Here is a 15,100-nt window from a genome sequence, read left to right as displayed (position 1 = left end):
CCAGATGTCCTGGGGGAGGTCTCAGAGTGGAGCCCTAGCAGGATTCGGTGGTCCTGGAGAGGTAGCTGGGGTCCTTGAGGGGTGTTGGGGGTCCTTGGGGGTTTCTTGTGTCAGAATACTCTAAAGAGGGTTTTGGCATCCTGGAGCCCATGTAACGTTTCTGGACCAGATAAATGTATGGAGCAGAAATATGTGTAATGTTCCAGATCATTACACACGTTAAAGACGTTAAAGTTGCCTCCGTGTTTCAGCTGTGAGGTCGGATAACTGGGTGCTGCGGCGCCTCCATGTGGTCACACAGCAGTCGCTTCCATCTGAGCAGTAAGAACCAGATGATTGAACTAATCCTGGCGTTATCACCAATAAGACGTTACAGGCTGGACCCCCCGAAGCTCAGCACTTCATTTTTTAAATTGAATTCCTCGTGCTGCTGTTTTATTGCTTTAATCGTACACACTTTATTTTATTCAGAACTGTTAATATTAATGTCTTCACTCGTCTCATTGTGTTTTTATTGAGTTTAACTTTCATGATTTTGTGTGTTTATGCTGAAAAACGATTTTCCTCCTGTGAGGCAATAAAGATCTGAAGTACTGATACTGTGAAGATTTCTACCACAACTCCTGCTAACATCAGTGGTGGAAAGTGACTAAGTACAATTACTCAAGTACTGTACTTAAGTACACGCTACTTTTTACTTGACTCCACTACATTTCAGAGGGAAATACTGCACAGTTTACTGCGTTACATTGATCTGACAGTTGCAGTTATTAGTTGTACAAGCAAACCCTGTCATTGTTTATCATCGTCTCATAAAATGCGATGCGCGTTATAAACCATGTAACTGTACATCAAGGAACCGAAAGTTGCCGGAGCACCGATGACTCGGAGATCAGGAGACATGTTTTTATAGTCGTGCAGTAAGTACTTTTAATTTTCAAAAATTAGGCACATTTTGTTGATTATACTTCCGTACTTTAAATAGGTGACTTGAACTTGAAACTCATGAAACTATTGTGTATTACCATTACTTCTGCTCCTGCCACCACTACTACCCCTCGTACTACTTGTACTCATTGTATTTATTAGTACTGCACCTGCCAGGCCATAACTCTTTACTACTGCTGCTTGTACTCTAACCGCTGCTGCTGCCAGAACCCTCTACTGCGACTACTAATACTGTCATTACCGCTGTTCCTACAAATACTTCTGTAACCTAGTACTTGTGTGAGAAGTACTTCTACCGCTTCTTTTGAACAGTACAAAAAAACCCCACTGCTCTTTACCGTCTGTTAGAATTTATTTTAAAGCTTTTTAACTTTGAAGGAACTGTCACTCACCTGTCCTCGCTCTATTAACGATGTTTCCGTCCTCAGAGCTTCAACAGGTAAAGTTCCTACAGTAACATCTGTACCGTACACTGTACAGGCTGTGATCTGATGCTGAGTCACATTTCCCACAGTTATATACCACTGCTTTTATTTTAGATGTTCTTAATATTTCATACAGAAATCTGTTTTTCCGTCTCTAAGCGGTGAAACTTCCGTCTGGATCATACAACAGCAAACTCACCTGGTAAAACAGATATTAAAGGCATTTCTTTTTAATCTGGCTACGTCTGTATTTTTCTCTGTATTTCATTTCTAGAACTCTTTTGTGTCGGTTTGTAATTATTTGTCATCTTATGCCGAATCGGATCAAACTGCCGTGAAACACGAAACTTAGCCCAGTAACTGGAAATGATGTGCAAATGGTTCTCAAGAAACATGATCCAGATTGGCCAGATGGTGGCGCTGTAATTATGGCCCATGCAACTTTGGAAAGGCCACACCCCTGGACCGACTTGAAATTGACGCACAGGTCCAACTTGATGTGCTCCACAAAAAAGCCTCTGGGCCTCAAAAGTCCACCACGATGGATGTTTTGCTAGTTTGCATAAAGTGAAAAGATACACTTTTCTATTAATTAGGGGCAACATCGGTCCAAAAACATGGCCGCCGTGAGTCAAAAAATGTCGCTAAGCGCGGGGCTTAACAGTAAATTGGACGTAACTCGTTAAAGATTTTTACAGTTGTCAATAATCTTGGTAGATAGTTTCAGTGAAAACGTGTAAAATATTAACCTATTCACTGACGTAGATGTTTTTCATCAGTGAGCTCCCCAGTGCGTTTACTGCATGTTAGACAAGATAAGACGCTATGTTGAAGTTGGACTTTCTCTCTGCAGACGCTGTGATGATGAAATTAGTGACAGTGTTCATTTTGGCAGCTGGTTTTGAATCGTAAATTGTTTAGGGTACTTGACTCTAACCTCCATAGTGTCATTACAGGGGTATTACTGATTTTCAACGCTAATAAAAGGGGTGCACAGTGACCAGTGGTCAAAACGCTTTACAGCTTTTTTTGTCATTGTATATCCATCTTTTGCTTTTCAATCTTCATTTTCTTCTATGTATTTACTAATTTAGCTTTGCCATCGTGTGGGAGTTCTTGTCCAGTGTATTTTGTGTAGAATAAGGTGCTCTTATGTTTCCTTATTTCTTGTTTGTCCTCCATAAAACTAAAACCAATAAAGATATCTATTCTGCCTGTAACTCTCGTGAACATGGAGAGTTGAACAAAACAACATGAGACCAGTAACAAAATGATTCAAACCACACATCTTTTGCCTCCAATATTGCGGCTCGCTCTGAAAGAAGCTTTCAGGGGCTTGAGAGGTCACAGGAGCCATTGAGGGAGCTCCTGGTCTTTACGAGAGCGGGGCCCTTTGAGATGGTTGCACGACACTGACAGGAGTAACTGGACATTTTTGTGTCCCAACGACTTTACGTAGTTTAGGAGTAAGATGCAGGAGTCGTAAAACTTGGGATTATTATTATTACTGCCATCTGTTTTCAAAGACTGACCCGATGGCGGTTCACACCCGGCGGAGACTCCGGCTCTTGTCCGGTCTGTTTACACCTGGTCACCTGGTATCATCATCATCATCATCATCTTGTTCTTCCTCTTTTTCTTGCTCTTCTTCTTCTCTCCATGTGTTTGTAGTTTGCTGGAAGCCAGTCATTGACCATATAAGGAGCGGCCGCGCCATAAAAGGAAACCTGTTTCTTTATATGGAGGAAAGTAGTTCCCCTGCATGTCTCAAAGAACACGTCGGCTGCTGGTATCACTGCGCACAACCTCCGTTAACTTCGCGTCTTTTCTATGATAAATGATGTATAATTCATTAATATAACGCTTCTGATAAAGTGTATGATATTTTAAAGGAGGAGTGTGAATACAGTGCGTACAGTATATAGAGCTATATCCCACAGCGCACGAACATGGCCGGGTGCTGCTCGTCATTTCCTTATGTGGACTGGAGTGATTCGGGGGGCCGGGCCTCACTGATTACTGTAGGAAAACACAACTTTATAACTTTATTCTTTCTTTCTGCCGAAACTGGATCAAATTTTATGGGGAAAATGTTGACTGGTTTTTCCTCTGGTGTTTTCCGGATGTTCGGCCCGAAGTGTCGGTGATTTACGAAGTTTGCTGATGGACAGATAGCTTTACTTGTTGCTAAAGTAACTGCTAACTGGTTAGCTGCCGTTAGCTAGTCAGCGCAGTTAGCCGGCAGCTAGCAGTGCTGTTAGCTGACTCTTGCCCGGGCTGGGAGCTCCGAGCACCGGGGATAGTGTTGGTGTTCACGTCGCTAGCACCGGAGCTTTGGCCCGCCGGGAGGAGGAGGTGTCCAGGCCCGGGGCGGGGGGACGCAGCGGGGAATGCTGGCGGGGAGCGGCGCCGGAATGGGCACCAGAAGCGGATCCGGACGGGCGGGCAACGGAACCGGGCTGTGCAGCCTCGCGGGGAACACAGCCGGACCGGGACCGAACAGAGCCTCCGAGACCGACGGAGGCCAGTTTGACGACAGAGAATACAGTACCGAAGTGGTTTACAGCGGCTCCGACCAGGACTCGGACTCCGGGGATGACGAAGACACAGTGGGTTCAGGCGGAGACAGGAGAGGGGTGAAGCGGGAGAGGAGCGAGAGGGAGGTCGGGCATCAGTCAGCGCCCGCCTCCGGGGGCCTGAGCGGGGGTTACGTCGGGGTCAGCCCAGGGGTTCCAGGGGCCAAACCCGGCAAGAAAACCAGAGGAAGAGTAAAAATCAAGATGGAGTTCATAGACAACAAACTGAGGCGCTACACAACTTTCAGCAAGAGGAAGACCGGGATCATGAAGAAGGTGAGTGTGACAGGTATACAGCAGAGGTGTTTCAGGTGATGACGATCCTTCAACACAAAACACATCTTAGTTCTTACTCTTTACTTGGTGACTGCAGGGGCCCCGGCTGGTCCTCGGACCACACTGTGGACACCTCTGAGCTCTGTCAGTGTTTACATGAGCTTTAATAATGTGATTATTCTCTGTATTTAGGAAACTGATTTCAGAAACAAAAAGCCTGGTTTTTCCAGCCATATCTGGGATGAGGACAAACCAGGAGAACTCGGTAGATTCACTGAGGTCATGCGAACAGGTGGGGTTAAAGGGGTTTTTAGTGAGAATATCTGTATGATAAAGACCTGATTTCCTGCCTTAACCTGATGATCTGGTCTCAGGTTCAGGTGCAGGTAAACACAGCTGTCAATAATGTGGACTAGATTAATATTATTATATTGAAGAATAAATGAAGCATTTCATGTTTCTAAACTGACCCTAATGGAAGACATCAGCTCATTTACCTTCAATTGAGGTACCAAACATTACAAACTGTGCTTTTATCAGTGTCTGTAAGGACCAGATCCACCTTTTACCATAATTAATAACTGATTTGATTTTTTTGTGCTGTAAGGACCTTTTTATTAAATCACTTTATACAACAACACTGCAGCTCATCAGGCACAAAGACTCCTCACACAGTCTAATTTGCAGCTTTCAGAAATCTCCTCCTCCTCCTCCTCTTGCAGGCGTACGAGTTGTCCACGTTGACCGGTACTCAGGTGTTGCTGCTTGTTGCCAGTGAGACGGGTCATGTGTACACCTTTGCCACGAGGAAGCTGCAGCCGATGATCACCTCGGAGACGGGGAAAGCTCTGATCCAGACCTGTCTCAATTCTCCGGACTCCCCCCCTCGCTCCGACCCCTCCTCCGACCAGAGGATGAGCGCCACAGGCTTCGAGGAGACCGATCTCACCTACCAGGTCTCTGAGGCGGACGGGTGCTCAGAGGGTGCCAAGGTAACGCCAGAGTCAGAGGGACAGCAGAGTTTAGTTGTATGTTGTCTGGACGATACAGCCCACAGTGCACTGTAGCCACAGAGTTCAGGTCCACATAGACTGTAATTATTCATGTCACAGTTTATGGGACTGTCGAGACTCAAGGTGTTTTATACAGCAGCTGTCATCTACATTTGTTTTTAACTTAAAATAACCTTTTGGTGCGCGTTGTAATAACTCCATTTCCACCAAGTAGACATTTACTGACTGAACCATGTATACAAGTAACCACTTTATGCACATAATATTTAGCAGCGATGTACGTGTTTACTGAGAAAAAGCACAAATGTGAAGATCGATCTCAGGTTTTTAAGAACCAAAATTGAATAACTCAAAAATCATGATTAATGGGGGGCCAGACAGTGGGGTCAGCCCTATAAACGCGAACGTCCATGAGTGAGTGATAAAGTGACATCATTGGTCACCTGAATGTGAGGTTGGGCTTTCCCTCTACAGGCACACCTAGCGACAAATCCAGCGACTTTCTGGACAAACCTTTGCTACTTTCCGTAGAAGACAGTCGGCAGTTTTGCCCCGCGGGCGCGAGGTCAGGCTTTCCCTCCGTAGACACACCTCTGTATGTGTCTCATTTAACTGACCACACGGCAGCTGACACAGACGTGAATGAGCTTTTAACTTTCTCTCTGAGTGATAATTTTACAGGTAAATATACCTGAAATCACAGCACAGCCGTTGTCTTTAACTTATGTTTCTGGTGATTTTGTCAGATGACGACGTGGTTATAAAATCAGGATTTCAGAAATTCAAAGCAGCAGCTTGGAATGGTTCTAAGTGACTGCTGGTTAACATGTCGTCTCAATGGGCTACGTTTCAGTCACTGTTTCATACTTTTTCCATTGTCTGACAACAGCAACAGACAAACATGTAAATGAGAGCAGCTTTATTGGGAATTCAGCTGAATTAAATTACTGTATATGTGAGCACAGAGAGTAGGAGAGAAGCAAACAGATTAAGAATGGTCCAGACCTATATGAGGTTTTAACACAGTCTTGGTTTTTTTTTTCATCCAGTCCTACTCCACAGGAGGGCGCTGGTAAAACTTTTATAATTATTGATCACATTATCTGTCTTAACAGAACCTTCTGCTGAAACAAAGGTTCTGTTAGAATAAACCTGCTGACTGCAGGTTCTATTACAGCAGAAGGTTCTGTTAGTTGTGTTCTGTTTATGGATGACAGTGACTGAGACTTGTTGGTTTTGAGTTTTCTCAGTCAGAGTGGACTTAATGTCTATGTTCTGAACACGTTTGAAAAGTTTCAGATTATAAAGATAGGTTTTAGTCTAACCATGGGAAAAAACAGGACTGTAGCACACTGATTCCTGTGCAGCTTTTGGACCATTATCATTACAATAGTTGTAAAAAAGCAACACAGGTTGTTGTTTTTCACAGTAACTCCGACATTAGCAAGAAGAAAAGTTAAACAAATCTGCTCACTGATGAAGTGATCCCTTCGTCCTGAAGTAACCCTTCACACTGACGCTGGTAAACAAGACCTGTAGTGGATGGATTTGAACTGCGATTCTTCTCATCCTCCCACAGCCACCTGACAATGTCACAGCATCTGGCTGCGCTGTCGGTTGAACGTCTGTAGACAGCTCACTTTCCCAGTGGCCACTGGTCTGCTGACTGAGTTACTGTAGTGAGTTTATCCCTCTCTCACTTCTCATTCCTCTCACAGTTATTTTCTCTGACAGTTCACATTTTTCAGATTTCAGTGTCTTTGAGCTCATCATCTGTAACAGACGTGATTCTTGGCAGTTTGACAGATTTTTTCCCTGTTTCATTTCTGCTGTAAAGTCGCCTGGCAACATAATAAGGCTACAAATAACCCGTAATACAACGCTCTGTAAAAGTGCATCTTTACATTGGTACTCTCTCCATTCACAAAGAATATCTGTTGTCATGAATGAACATGTAATTCTCTAGTCCCGAAATAAAGGACAACCCTCATTTTTAAAAAAAAAAATTATTTTCTTATATTAGAGCCAATACGGTATCCTGTCTCTCCAGAGCGGCAGAGAACTCTCAGCATTGTATTTTCTGTCCATTCGGTTTAGGCGCTGCGCCTAAGTCTTAGAATGGTTTGGAAAACCCTGTGAGTCTAATAATCTTCTGTGCAGAGCAGCACGTTGACTGTGGGACTGTTGAGAGTTTGAGATGTTTTTGTTGGTCAGAATGATAATGATTCTTCGGAGCCATGGTTAACCTGAGCGGATTTTGATAATCCATAATCAATGTTTTGTGTGCGTGTTGCAGTTTTGTGTTCAGATCTGTGAATCTTTAAAGCTCTTTAAGTTTGTCCAACATTAAACCAGGACACAGGGACATTTCAGCATGTAACAGTAACATATGTGCTGCTGCACTTTATGAAGAAGCCCACAGATGTATTCAGACAGCATCAGACATTTGGAGACAACATGCAGGAGAGTGTCCTAGACAGAGGTTTTGGGGTTTCTCGTTCACTTCAATACAGTTATACAAATACAGGGTTTGACCACAGCAGCATCTAGTGGACATTAGCGTAACTGATGAGGGTCTCAGGTGTTTTCAGGTAGAATTGGTACCTTTCTCTTATGTCTCTGCTCAGTCTCATCCCCCCTGTCTGTCTGTCCCTGCAGGATCTGATCAAACCAGTGTTCACCATGTCCAACCTGCCCAGCACCACACATCCCACGCCCTCTTCTTCCTCCTCCTCCTCCTCCTCGTCTTCGTCCTCTGTGTCCATGCAGGTGCAGACCAGCGCCCCCTCCTGGCAGGCAACCTCCTCCTCCACCAATGGGACAGTGCTGAAGACATCGACAGGTGTCGTGCTTCCTGCGGGCTTCACCTTGATGCCAGGTGGGAGGGCGGGGTTTCTTCTCACCTGTCTATCACCTGCTGACTTACTGACTGTCTGTCTTATCCTGCTGAGGTCTTCTGTTCTTTTATTTATTTTGCATCTCCTGTTCTGTAGTCAACTGTTTTTCTATAGTTTTTAACTGTTGTTGTACTGTTCTCTCTTTCATCTTTTAAAGCTGTCGTGTGAGTCAGGTTTTTTATTTTTTACAGTCTGTCAAGTCTGCTTCGCTGCTGCTTCATCAAACTGTTCTATCACAGCTGATACTCAGTTCAAACTGAGGTTTTGTATCAGTAAATAAATCCATAAATCATCCGTTTAGTTCAGACACATCAGTCGGGACAGTAAACAGGATTGTGAGCTACATGTCATTAGTTGAGGGTGAAAGGTGGAGTCTTCAGGGACGTCTCTGATGAGCCTGAAGGAGGTCATGTGACCAGCAGGAGCAGCTGAAGGCTTCATCAGCCTACTTCAGTTTGACAAGCTTTACAGTAAAGTACCATGAGAACACACTCACCCTCAGGGTCTGTAGAGCTGTCGCTTTTTATTAAAAAAAACCCACTTTTGTTCAAACATGGGGAAAAATTAAATATTTGAAACTTTACAGTCAGTAACCCCATCGGTGTTTGAAGTAGTTCACGTTGTGGTCCAGCAGAGGGCACTCTTAAAATTCACTATCAGCATGACTTATTGATCAGTAAACTGAGCTAATCAATAAAAATGGAGGAGGAAAGTCTTAATCAGATGCTGCTGCAGCCCAGGTGAGGCATGTAAACAGACCATCAGCCAGAGGAGAAAGATTCATATGGAGGAGACGAGGCCCAGTGGCTTTGTTTCAGGATCACCAGATCAAACTCGGTCTGCAGCCTCACACTGCAGCCGTTTGACGCCACACAGGGAAACATAAAGTCGAACATGACTTTTTGAAGAATTGACAGATCTAGGCGTGTGGATGGATTACTGCAGGACCCCCAAACTGAAAGAGATGCAAAATGAGTGTCTCTCTTTGTGTTTGTTTTGTGTCTTTTAACTGAACTCTGACTTTCTGCCCAGTTGGCCCGTTCACTAATCAATCCGTGCCTAAACCCCTATAATGCTCTTCTCCCTGCAGCAGGTTCAACATTTGGTGGAAAAATTTAAACCAGAAGAGTGGAGGCTGTCGTAGCAGCACATTAATGAACATGTTACACCGTCATACATAGAGGGAATCTTCAGCCGTCCACATACTTTTGGCTTTGTAGTGTTATTAAGAAGTTTGAAAACTCCTATTCATATTCTTACTAACCTCAAAGCTCTCAGCTAGATTCAGACCTTCCTGCTGCTTCTGTCTGTTAGCAGTTAAACCTCTCTCTGGGCTCGCCCCCTACCCTTCACCTGTCCACAGGTGCCTCACTGCCCCCCGGCGCACATACCATCCCCCTCAGCCAGCTGCAGGGCCAGCCTCTGGCCATCCAGGGCCCTGTGGCCCCGGGCCACGCTGCGACGCTGCAAGCTCCGGCCACACAGCCGACCACGCTGCTCCGCCTCCCTGCCACTGTGTCACTGCCAGGTCAGCACGCTGCCACGCACACTGCACACCTGAGTGAGAGAGAGAGTGTGTGTCTGTGTGTGTTTGCCTGCACCAGTTTTTGTTAGCTATTCGGGACCTTTTCCGGTATAAACACCGACCTTGTTGGGACCAAAGCGCGGCCCTAATGTGGTAAAACTACATTTCTGAGGTCCTGGTTAAGGTTAGGGTTAAGGTGAAAACTGAGTTTAGGTTGAGTTTAGGATTAGGCGTGAATTGGTTACGGTTAAGGTTACAGTTTGGGTTAGGCTGTCCATAATGAATGGAAGTCAATGCAATGTCCTAACAAGGATAGCTGCCCAAACTTGTGTGTGTTTGTATGTGTGCTGTTGAAGCTGTTTTCTTTGTTCCTCAGCAGCTTCGTGACTGTAAACAGTCAGGAAAACTCGCAGGTCGTCATCACTCACTCTTTTCCGACGTCAGTTCTTCAGTCAGCTGATCAGACTCAGATGGTTATTACTGACTCCATAGATCAGGAAAAAAAGCATCAAACAGCCTGAGCTCACACAGAGCTTCAAATTTTTTTTAAGAGATTGATTGGAGATTGATTGACTGGATGGTTCAGAGTTTTTTGTTTCCACAGAGAAAAATGAGTCTGGTCTCTTGCTACACAGCTTCATTTAACAGATCTATGGAAGGAAACCTGGATAATAATACATTTCATTTACATTTTAAAGCAATATTAGCAAGTGCTTTACAGAGGAAAGCAAAGATTAAAACAGGACCACACCACCCTTAAAGAGAAAGGACCCAGCAAATTAACAAAGAGTAATCAAACTGGATAAAATGACCAAACATTTACAGACATTTTCAAACGTAAATGAAAATGAATTATAACGACGACAAATTAACAAATGACAAAAGTATATTAAAGTACATCACGATGACATAAAGCATTAGAATTACATTTGACTCATTTAGCAGATGCTTTTATCCAAAGGGACATACAAGTGAGGCAACTTAGGGTTTAGTGCCTTGCCAAACGACACTTCAGCACATGGACAGGAAGACCCAGGTATCGAACCACCCTGCAATCAGTGGACAACCTGCTGTACCACCTGAGCCACATCCGACCCATCCAAGTGCAGCTAGGAAACTAAAATTGTCATAAAAGCTATTTAAAAGGCTGTTTGAAAATATTTTGGAAACTTTAGTCTGTCTTTGTCCAACATTAACAGTTCACACTCACCACTTTGAGTTATTCTGTGCAGGTTTGTATGCGGACACTCAGGTGACCCTGTTTTGTTTTTAGTCTGCACCAGCATAAAATGTGGAATAAAAGAAGAAAGATGAATATTCACCTATGAAGAGTTCACTCCTGTCCAGTCTTATTTTTAATATTAAAGTTTGAAATTAAAAACTCGAAATGCAGCTTGTATATGTGTGTTCATCAGGAGGCGGAGTATCTCAGCAGCTGCAAGCTATCCAGGTTCAGCCCAGCAGTCAGCAGGCCTCCACCAGTCAGAGCAGCTCAGACATCCACAATCCCACCTCCTCCACAGGTAAGAACATAGCCCCACCTCCTGTGCTTCATGTTGTGGTACTGAGTGTAGTATGTGACTGTGACACTGAAATTACTTGAGGGTCTTGAATGCAACACCGGAGAAACTGTTCTGATTGGATCATCTGACCCTAATCATTTTATTGTCTCTCTCTGCAGCCAGTCTTCCTGCCTCCATCGTCTCTCCCTCCTCCGCCTCCTCCACCTCTTCCTCAGTAGCAGGTCACATGATGTACCCAGGCGGTCACACGGTGATGTACGCTGCACCGACGCCCTCACTTGGTGACGGCAGCCTCACTGTCCTCAACACCTTCCCCCCGACAGGCCATGCCCAGTCACATGACCCTGGTACGACCCCAGTTCTATGATTATATTTACATGTCATTATATGAGTCAGTATATTAACCCCGAGTTATCACATAACCACAAGTCTTTAAATTAACCAGCAGTTAAATTTATCACAAGCCATTATCACCACGAGTCATCATGGAGGTTTTATCAACCAGGAGTCGTCGGTTATATCGTCCATACATCTTCCGTTTTAACGGGACCAAAGCTGGCGATTATACCAACCTTGAGTCGTTATGGTGGTTATATTAACCCCAAGTCATCAGTTATATCCACTGTGAGTCAGTGCTTACATCAATCACGACTCATTATGCACTTCATATTAACCCTGGGTCACAGGTTATATCTACCAAGAAGTTGCGTGTTGGACGTTGGTAACATTATTTTAGTTTTGTTGTAATCATTTTTGTTTTGTTTTTAGTAATAAACTTTCCTTTGTTGTGTCTGTCAGGTGCTGTTCCGCAGGTCTTCCTCACCTCGCTCCCTCCAGTCGCTGCTCAGATCCCAGTGTCTGCAGTCCAGCTCCACCCGGTACTACAAAACTGAATACTGCACAGTCCTTTTACCTGTGGTATCACAGATACTTCACCTCCTGATGTGTGTTTGTGTTTGTTGTTCAGATGGTGATCAGCCAGCAGAGCAGCAGCAGCAGCAACCTGACAGAGCTGCAGGTCGTCAGTCTGGACGTCCACCAGTCAAAAGACGACTGACTGTCACATGACACACACACACACTCACACTTGTTGTCTGGACGTCATCAGAAACCGTCAACACATTTTTATTTTTTTATTTTGATCATTTCCTGTGTTTGGTTTGTTTTGATGCAACAATCTTGGTTTTCTCTTGTCTTTGTTTTTCACCATCGTGTCAATAACAACAGCACCGTTCAGACTGCAGCAGCTGATCACAGTAACTCATCCGCAGCAGAGCGTCAGAGCCACACAGAGTGGAGACAGGATATACTTTAGCACAAGTGGTAATATTAAATCATAAACTTGTATCTGCAAAAAACACATTTGTAAAGTGATATGGAAAAAACCTGGAATTTTATACTTACAACGGTTTGGAATATAATGAGAATGAAGTTCTAATTTCATGAGGTTAAGTCAATATATGAGAGGAAATTTAGAATCTTACAGGAAAGAAATTATAATATGAAATAGTAAGTGTGTATTCTGACAAACAAAACCTACTGTTATGAGGATAAAGTAAAAAAAAAAAAATCAACTTAATTCTCTGAATATTCTGACTTTACTCTCAACAGTGGCTCTTAGACTCAAAGATGTCAGGCTGAGCAGGTATCACGTTATCATCACACACTCACCTGTGTGCGTGCGTACGTGTGTGTACACGGCTATACAATGTGAGGATCAGTTTGAGAATGAAACCATTTGTCTGGTTCTTACACCTTCAAATGGCTGTTTGAGGGTTCAGACCTGGTTTTAGGGTTCAGGTTAGAATCAGGACTGGGCTAGGGTAAGGTGCTAGGGATTGCATTATGTAAATGAGTGTCCTCATAAATACAGAAGTACAAACGTGTGCGTGCGTGTTGAATGGTCTTATGAATGTACTGGTTTTAACCCTCAGTATCTTTTGTTCATGTTTTCAGTTTTCTGGTTTCACCTTGAGATGAAAAAAAACAAGAGTGCCAAAAACATTGAGACGCTCGTTAAAGGAACAGTTCACCCAAATCTGTAAATCATGTTTACTTCACATTCCTACTCCATCCGTTTTTAGATGAATTCCATTCATATCAGTTTATTTCTATAAAGATCAACCCACAAACAAAAAATCAGTCACAGTCAGATCAGGAGGCTTTATGTTTTTATGTGAACAGAGAGTTTTATTATGGGTTGATGCAGTTTGACTGACTTAGCAGGGTTTTCAGTCTGTAGTTAGTTCACAAAGGAAAGTATATTCGAGCAAGTCGGTACACAGATTTAAAAATCGTGGATTTCTGACTGAACTTTGGTGGTCGATCGTGGTGAGAGCTCAAGAAACATGTTGGGGAAAAAACAACAACAAAAGAACTCTAAATCAAAAACGTGTTTGTTTCGAACGTTTTCTCTGTCTGACAAATGTTGCATCGTTTCCTTTTAGTACAAAAGATTCAGTACATAGAATTTTTAAATGGAAAATGCAGTGATGTGGAATTTCAGGACCAATAACAGATGATTGTTTGTGTCCTGGGTTAATATCAATTCATTAACCAGTAACATTTGCAACAATGTGAAAAAGGACAATAAATGCTTCGATGTAACAAATTAGTTTTTACGGACCTAGTTATCAGTTGAAATTCCCTTATCCAGAGGATCATGTCTTGTCCACAGATAAGTATTTGCACTGTGACCATCAGTATGTAAAGAACATACGGTACACAGTTAGTGTGTGGTGTTGAACTGGGCCACTGAACCGGTTCATGAAACTGTCTGTGGGTGCGGTCATCTGTGATTTAGTCATCACAAGACAAACAGGAATTGAAAATGGACACTGATGCACTGATGAATATTTTCAGACTTTTCTCCAGTCAAACCTGCAGAGCTGATCTGGATTCAGCTTCATGCTGAGGATTGTCTCTGTTTCTGTTGGATCTGCAGGACCTCGTCAGACCTGTGGATTTATTTTATAAACTTAAAGATGTTTTTTAGACTTTTTGACTGTTAAAGTCAAAGGTATTTTTGTTCTTTGCTGATTTTTCTCTCAGCATCACAAACTGAAGCAGGTCAGATCTCAGCTGTTTGACCTCTGACCTCCTTCATGTGTTCAGTGTTTTCATTTCTTCGTGTATGGACATATTCAGTATTTCCACACAGCGGTTTGTGTTTGTTAGCTGCAGGTTGTTTCCTCAGAAATAATCAATCAATAAAAAAACTCTTGGAGAGAAAACATGATGTTCAAGGCTGGACAACCCAGTGGTCCCCGACCCTCAGAGGCCCCTAAAGGTTCACCGTGTGGAGATCCGTTTGTGCGGACTTTATTAATTCTAAATGTGTTTGAATCTGCTCTAAAGTAAAGCATTTTAGAAACTGCATTTTGTGCGGGCCCTCAGGTTTCCCCGTCTTATAGAAGGGGCCCGCGCCAAAGTTTGGTTCTTTTGATACTACTATGATGCATATTCATAAATTTGTGTTTAGTCAAATGAACTAAACAAAATTAAAGAGGGTGGGTCGAGGGTAGCGGTAGAGAAAGTTACTCAGTAAGAAGAGTAATAAGATTATTTTGATTGTTTGAACATGGATGTTCATTCCTGACCTCTGGGGTCAGTAGAGAACTAGGTCAACATTTTGGGAAACTCTTATTCTCTGTTGCTAAGAGTTCGATTGATTCACTGATCTTCTCATCTAACTCAGCATGAAAGAGAATAATGTTCCCCAACATTGTAAACTATTCCTCCCAAATGCCCACTGACTAGCTTTTTTTGAGCTCTCAACCTCATCTCTCAGTCTTCATTCAGCAAAAGTGAGCTGGCTCAGTTCTCATCATGTGACTTCAATTTGAGACGTTGGTCACATTAACATAGGTAAAGTAACTGAAACATGTTTGACGGATGCGTAACTGAGTTAAATGGAA

General features: G+C 43.3%; 1 protein-coding gene across 2 annotated transcripts; it reads left to right on the top strand.

The window, feature by feature from the left end:
* Positions 1–3,178: 3,178 nt before the first annotated feature.
* LOC120800462 (serum response factor-like) lies at positions 3,179–14,386 on the top strand. 2 transcript variants are annotated; one of them, XM_040146585.1, is made up of 8 exons: positions 3,179–4,225; positions 4,948–5,217; positions 7,897–8,116; positions 9,499–9,663; positions 11,076–11,183; positions 11,342–11,530; positions 11,982–12,061; positions 12,151–14,386. In XM_040146585.1, the coding sequence occupies exons 1-8, from the start codon at positions 3,764–3,766 to the stop codon at positions 12,238–12,240; spliced, it is 1,584 nt and encodes a 527-aa protein (XP_040002519.1). In that variant the 5' UTR covers positions 3,179–3,763; the 3' UTR covers positions 12,241–14,386. The 2 variants fall into 2 exon arrangements, with proteins under 2 accessions (XP_040002519.1, XP_040002520.1); XM_040146586.1 differs by lacking the exon at positions 9,499–9,663 and having other exon boundaries at positions 3,180–4,225.
* Positions 14,387–15,100: the final 714 nt, after the last annotated feature.

The sequence above is a fragment of the Xiphias gladius genome, chromosome 15 (assembly GCF_016859285.1).
Source record: "Xiphias gladius isolate SHS-SW01 ecotype Sanya breed wild chromosome 15, ASM1685928v1, whole genome shotgun sequence".
NCBI classification, from domain to species: Eukaryota; Metazoa; Chordata; class Actinopteri; order Istiophoriformes; family Xiphiidae; genus Xiphias; species Xiphias gladius.
Note: the sequence above shows the minus strand (reverse complement) of the source record. Positions and strands in the feature narration are given on the sequence as shown.